The sequence below is a fragment of the Lithobates pipiens genome, unplaced genomic scaffold, assembly GCF_037356315.1.
Source record: "Lithobates pipiens isolate NorthernLeopardFrog02 unplaced genomic scaffold, aLitPip1_a1.2 Scaffold_18, whole genome shotgun sequence".
Taxonomy (NCBI): Eukaryota; Metazoa; Chordata; class Amphibia; order Anura; family Ranidae; genus Lithobates; species Lithobates pipiens.
Genome location: NW_027507758.1, coordinates 624,203,854 through 624,211,112, shown reverse-complemented (window position 1 = coordinate 624,211,112; position 7,259 = coordinate 624,203,854). Strand labels below are relative to the sequence as shown.

The window sequence follows — 7,259 nt, the reverse complement described above, 5'->3', positions numbered from 1 at the left end:
TCAATGGATTCATTCAGTCGGAACTTTGCTGTCGAAAAGTCTGGTCGTGTGTACACGGCATTACCTGCACATTCCTTACGCTGTGTGTGGGTTTGAACAATGTCTCGGACACTGTCACCTGTTAAAGGTCCAGAAAATTATTAGTATCCGTACAGCTATGAAAACTAAATTCCAGATTAAGAGAGTTACCATTAGCTAGAGAGATGAAAGACATACAATCCATAGTAGAACCATGCCATATCTAAAGAAGGTCGTCTATATAACCACCATGCCATCGAATAGAACTTGCACATGGGTTGGCAAAAAAAAATTCTCCTCCCATCACGGAGAACAAGTTAAAGTTATTCTGAGGTGTTGATTCCTTTACCATTTAAGGACAGAAGTTTCCTTTCAAGACTAAATGCTCCAGGTTAACCATGGTCCAGAGTAAAAAGGAGAAAAATATTTAAAGCTGTAAAGGGCGGAACAAATGCAGCCTTTTATCCAGATCCTCCACACCCAAAGCACCCGCCAGGAAGTAGTAAAATGCCCCATACACGCGGTCGGAAATTCAGACAGAAAAGGTCCAATCGGATTATGTTGTTGGAAAATCTGATCATGTGTGGGCTCTATCGGACTTTTTCCATCGGCATTTCCGACAGAAAAAGTTTGAGAGCTGGATCTAAAATTTTCCGATAACAAAATCCGATCAGACTTTTTCAGATCGTGTGTAGAGAATTCCGATGCACAAAGTGCCACGCATGCTCAGAAAAAATTTAGAGACTAAAGCTATTGGCTACTGGCCTCTACGTAGTCCCGTCATACGTTTTGTATGTCACCTCATCCCGAGCAATCCGATTTTCCGACAACTTTGTGTGACCGTGTGTATGCAATACAAGTTTTGGCCAAAATCCGTCAGAAAAAATCTGACAGATTTTGTGGTCGGAATGTCCGACCATGTGTATGGGGCATTAGGTGATAAGGGGCGAAGGAAAGGGGGAGAGAAGGGGAACCCCACCCCCCCAGTGTACTTTGAGAGGGCTTCAAAAACAATGAGTAGGCCCTCTAAATCAGGTTAGAGAAGGTCAGCGTGGTCACCAAAAAATCAAGCATGCTGCATGGGGATAGATAGAAGGTTTGCAACCACCAAATGGATCATAATGGATGCAGAGAGGTATACACTACCTGCATTGGGCTACATTAAATGATGCCAATGGGAAACGTCAAGTATGCCATATAGCCCAAATGTATACAGAAACATAACACCATCCCTTAAAGGCAATAGTTTAGACAGTACAGGTTGCTCTGGGGGGGGGGGGGGCAGCCACCCTTGCATAATCCATTACTCTTATTGTAGCAGCAATCAGTGACTCTGCAATAGCTCCAACCCCTATTCCCCCCAGGGGGGTCGAACCAACCCCATCCAAAAATAAAGGGAGCCCAGAGACCTAGGGGATCACACCCCGCCCATATGGTATTTCATCAGCAGCTTGGGGAAGAGCATCCTGTTTTAAAACTAGGGTGTCTCCTATTATTCGTTACCAGGTTACTGGTGGTCATGCTATTTCCAAGATCTCCTGAGGAATAGGCTGTCGCCATACCCCGCTTCACCAATCTATAGATAAGTGGCCTGCATCACCAAGGCTATAAAAGTATGACAAAAGTAAGGTATGTAAAAGAGCTTCAAACATAAATGCTTCAAGGGCATATAAAGCAACAATGCAATTAAGTCAGTTGTCAAAACCACTGACCCCGGGCCTAGTGTAACCCCTCTATTATTGAGCATCTCTGTATAGTGCTCAAAGAGGCCAATCCCAGCCCCAAAAATATTCAATCCGCTGATGACCCTTCAGCTCCACATGAAGTGCGAGGCCTGGGCTCCCCCTTCCAGAGAGGGAGTACCACTCAAATAAATCCCAGTGGAGCTGGGCAGCTATGCATTAGAAACTGCCATTCCCCCACCATGTAAAAGGGTACAGCGTTGGCAGTATCCAGTGAGCAAACATAAAAAGAATTGTAAAAAAACAAAAAACGTCAGGTAGAGAGCTTTCTGCGTACTGCATGGACCACCAGAAAGTGTAATATAGCGAGAACGCCTGGTTTGATTAGTTATGCTGACTAGATCATTTATAATGACAGTAACAAAGGTCTAAATAGGAATATTTAGAAGGCTAGCGGTGGTCCAGCACTTGCCTCCGGCTCTCCATATCATGGCAGTCCCTGAGATAAAAGTCGGGGCTAACTGTGCAAAATACTAACCAACATTGTGCCTGTACATGTGACTCACTAGCTATATTTCTGTCGACACGACTCTCCCCTGTGGAACAAGGGCAAGCCGCCTCGGCCTATATGGGACATTGTGAAATAATGTCCCTGTCCTTGCCCCTGGGGTTCTTCAAAAAGAATCAGCGGGGCAATTAAAGTGACTGATGGTGTAGTGTGAAAATCCCTGGTACACCCGCCTCAGAGCCGCTGTCGAGAGTAACAGTTACTGAAAACAAGTACGTCCCCCAAATATGGAGCTGATGCCTCTCAGTTCCACGCAGTGCCGGGACAAGGTCATCCAGCACCCAGGGCAAAGATGCCAAACTGCACCCCCCTCTTCCCATTCATAATGTGCAAGCTTTGGGGATCCTACACCCAGTAGTCGCTCACTTGTTAAAATCACTGCTGCCATCACTATTCCTGTCGCCTAGAGGCGATTCAGTTCGCATTGTGCGCTATACAAGTATTTCATTCATTCATCCTGTCAGCCTTGAGACAGAAGTAAGATGCCCCATCCCTACAGTAAACCATTGTGGAAAAAAATCAAGGAAAAAAAAAAAAAAAAAGAGGCGTTCCCCTGGGGATGGACTTTTTAGGCATGTAAACAAAAAAGTATATAACAAAGTACAAAATGTATTTAATAAAAATAAAATCATGCCATAAAAAGAATTAAAACAGCATCATACATGGAATGTTAACATAAATCGTCCATACAAAATATCGTTATAGTTGAATACAATATTAGTTTTCCCTACGCGTTTCGGAGCCTTGAGAATCTCCTTCTTCAGGGGAAGATATACAGTATGGAGTACAGGTAAATCGACAAATGCTGCTGTGTGTAGATGGTATGTCATTAATTAAAAACAAAAAAGGGGTAGATCAAAAAATACATGTATGTGACTCCACCGAGCTTCAAGGGTCTCTGTCAATGTATGACAGTCAACAAAGAATCATAGGCATTGTGTAGCCACCAATTTTTTATATGTATAGGGCCCCAAGGAAAAAAATGAATCGCTGAGTATGCACGGGGGGGGGACAGATGGACAAATTGTGGCGCCCGACCTTGAACAAGTCCAGAGGCGCTTATTTTGATCATCCGGCGTGCCACAGATTCAGCTTTGGAAAAAACGATCTGCGCTCTGGTTGTTGCTCTTAAAATTTCTTCATTTTATTGACTAGCCACAGTAAACAAAAGCAGATTACGTCAGTTGACGGGTTTCAGCCTATAAGGCCTTAGTCATAACCACCCCATGGTAGTTATGACTAAGGCCTTATAGGCTGAAATGCATCAACTGATTTAATCTGCATTTTTTATTGAATAGCCACAGTGAACAAACGCAGATTAAGTCAATTGAGGCATTTCAGCCTATAAGGCCTTAGTCATAACTACCATGTGGTGGTTATGACTAAGGCCTTATAGGCTGAAATGCGTCAACTGACTTAATCTGCATTTGTTCACTTTGGCTATTCAATAAAATCAAGAAATTTTAAGAGCAACAACTGGAATGCGGGTCATTTTTCCCACAATACTCTACTCAGCCAGCGACTGTGGATCGAGCACCTGGGAGCTCTGCTATCTATGTGGGGTATGGGTAGTAGCACTGACTTTTCTGTTTATACAGTAAGCCATTGTGCCCAGGGCAACCACCCCTCCTCACTCTTGGTCCCATGATATTCACCCAGTTCAAGTGAACCTTAGGTAAGGGGTGAGCTCCACAGATCCCAACCTGTAGCCTTACCTGTCCATTGAGGTGCATAGCGTCACAGAATCGTACTGCGTAGGACCCCCAAGGCATAAAGTAGAGCAGGTCCCCAGGCAGGCTACAAGCTGGATCCATAACAAATAACAAGCTTAGGAGACAAAATGAGTATGGAGAACAGAGATGGAGGCTATCTCTCCCGAAGGGGTGCAGACAGGGATCGGGCGGCAGCCTTTCCTCATCTTCTGCAGGCAGCTCCAATAGCATAGCATGAAACAACAAAACTTGTAGGAATACTTAGCCGAGACGAAACTATAGCCAGAGAAATGTCCCGTGCGCCTGTCTCCGATCCTAAGAAGGAGGGGGTGGAAGGCTGTTCATCTGCTTCATTATGTTTCAGCTGTCGGGAACAGGACCTTGCTCGGTTCCCTTGAGGGGTCTGCCTATAGTCCTGTGGGCCCTGGGCCTGTCACGCATCATGGTACCATCATTTTATTAACACAGTGATTTCCTATGATCGTTAGCTACGTCCAGTGGCCACAATGAGGTATTTTTCCTCAAATACCTCCATCAGAAAAAAACAGAGCAATACTGCTTTATGGCCAATAGATGGAGCCAATGAATATAGGAAATCCCTTTATGGAGAATAGACACAGGATCTATTTATCATGACTGGAGGAATACTTGTCAGATTCACTCAACTCTTTTTTTTTGGAGAAAGCCAACACAAAATGTACTCAGCCAATGAAAGATAAAAACTAAATTTTTATTTTTCTACTGCTATGAATGGCCAACACGGTACAACACTTCATCCATGTCTTTGGTGAGCTCTCATCTCCTTACCAACTGTTTCTTCCATGATGAAGATCAGCCATGGAGTATATCTGAGGTGTATATCAGGGTGTGCTTCTTTCCCACATGAGACCTGTGATGTCCAGCAACATTCATATAGAAGACATTTCCCACACTCAAGGCACTAATACACCTCGAGGGTTGTGTGGGATCCCCGATGTACAGGAAGACAGGACTTCAGTGAGGAACAATTCCCTCACTCAGGACAAGGAAAGGGGCTTTTCCCCCACGTGCAATCTCTGATGTCTGGAAAGATTGGATTTCTGTGAAAAACATTTCCCGCACTCAGGACAGGAATATGGCTTCTCCCCCGTGTGAGATCTCTGGTGTGGGACTAGCTCTGATTTTTGTAAAAAACATTTCCCGCACTCAGAACAGGAATATGGTTTCTCACCTGTGTGAAGTCTCTGATGTCTGTATAAATGTGACTTATCTGAAAAACATTTCCCGCACTCAGGACAGGAATACGGCTTTTCCCCCGTGTGATATCTTTGATGTTTCACAAGCTCTGATTTTTGTAGAAAAGATTTCCCACACTCAGAACAGGAAAATGGTTTCTCACCCGTTTGTAATCTCTGATGTCTGTAAAGATGTGACTTTTCTGAGAAACATTTCCCACACTCAGGACAGGTATAAGGCTTTTCTCCCACGTGCAATCTCTCATGTCTTTTAAGATGTGACTTGTAAGCAAAACATTTCCCGCACTCGGGACAGGAATAAGGCTTTTCTCCCAAGTGTACTCTCTCATGTCTGTTAAGATGTGATTTGTCTGAAAAACACTTCCCGCACATAGGACAGAAAAAGGGCTTCTCCCCTGTGTGAGATCTCTGATGTGTGACGAGCTGTGATTTTTGTACAAAACATTTTCCACACTCGGAACAGGAATACGGCTTCTCACCTGTGTGCAATCTCTGATGTGTATAAAAACTGGACTTATCTGAAAAACATTTCTCGCACTCAGGACAGGAATACGGCTTCTCTCCTGTGTGAGTTCTTTTATGTACACTAAGAGCGGATTTAAAACTGAAACTCTTCCCGCACTCAGCACAGGGAAACCTCTTCTCTGTTGGAAGGACGGCACCGTCCCTCACAGTCTGAGGTTCCTCAGGATAAGAGGAATACGATGGTCCATCTACACTGTGTGGTGCCGGATGGACATTTGAGGTAGTCGGGTTTTCTCCTGGACTATACTGTGTGATGTCCTCATCTTCTACTTTACAGTCTGGAGACAAAGTGAGACAATCCTCTGAGGTTTTCCTCATCTCCCGTCCATCTACTAAAATAGAAATAAAAAGATTATTACTAGACATGAGCTGATTGGTTCCCCTAAACCAGGACTCTGCCCACATCAGGCAGCTTTGTCTCTGAGGATCTTACAATTCCCCCCTCAAGGTAACTAGTAAATGGGTCCTCTGATCTCCTACCAGATCATTTCTTTATTCATGGACCTTAGGCCGCGTACACACGGGCGGACTGTTCGCCCAACCTTGTCCGCTGAACAGTGTTTGGGCGGACAGTCCGCTCGTGTGTGGGCTTTCAGCGGACAGTTTCAGCGGACAGTTGGACGGACAAGGTTTTTCGGAAATTCCGAAAAACTGTCCGCTGAAACAAGGTACAGTCCGCCCGTGTGTAGGCTTGTTCGACAAACTAAGTTCCGCGCATGCTCAGAAAGGATTTACACGCCGAAAGTTATAATGCAGTGTATAGGACGTCGTATTTTTCGTCCCGACGTACGGCACGTTCACGTCATCGCGCACGGTTTCAGCGGACTGTTCGTTCGTCGTGTGTGGCCATGTCCGTCCATGCTAATTTTGAGCGGACTGTTTGCCGAAACTGTTGGACGGACAAAGTTGGGCGAACAGTCCGCGCGTGTGTACGCGGCCTTAGTCAGAGAGTGAGGAAACAACGAGAACTGTCTTTTATAGGAGTGACAGTGATGAGGGGATTATAGGACGAGTGTCCCCTCCCCCTCTATCACTCATTGCCATCTTCCCAACACAAGAAGTCCTGCACTTCCTTATTTAGTCCATGATTTAGTCATGAATAACAGCGGGGCTGAGCCCCACCAGAGGTCAGAGAGTGAGGATGGGGGGAGAACAACCAAGATGAAGACTGGACTGATCCTGAAGACCCCCATCATTGGGTTATTGACTCCTCCCTCATTATCACTTTCTGTTTAAGTCTCCAAAGTTTGAGGATGTTATCACATTATTATCAACATGTAAAAGTCTGTGCTCCAATCAAATCATCTGATATAAAATGTCCAGCTGGTAGAAAATGTGGGTAACAAAAGAGAATACATATTATGTGTATATATATATAGCAGTGGGTAGAGGGGAGAGAGCAGAAGTCAGGACTATGTAATGTACAATTTATTGTATAAGATACAAGAGTTAGGACTATATAGTATCAGAATGATGTAATGTGCAACATAGAGAATATAAAATATATGTATAATGGTCC

At 44.5% G+C, this 7,259-nt stretch overlaps 1 protein-coding gene across 1 annotated transcript in view; it reads right to left on the bottom strand.

The window, feature by feature from the left end:
* Positions 1 to 4,689: 4,689 nt before the first annotated feature.
* Positions 4,690 to 7,259, bottom strand: part of LOC143986866 (uncharacterized) — a 273,378-nt gene continuing 270,808 nt past the window's right edge. The window contains 2 exon segments of the mRNA XM_077485272.1: positions 4,690 to 5,013; positions 5,015 to 6,072. Of these exon segments, the coding sequence (XP_077341398.1) occupies positions 4,753 to 5,013; positions 5,015 to 6,072 (1,319 nt within the window). The 3' untranslated portion in view covers positions 4,690 to 4,752.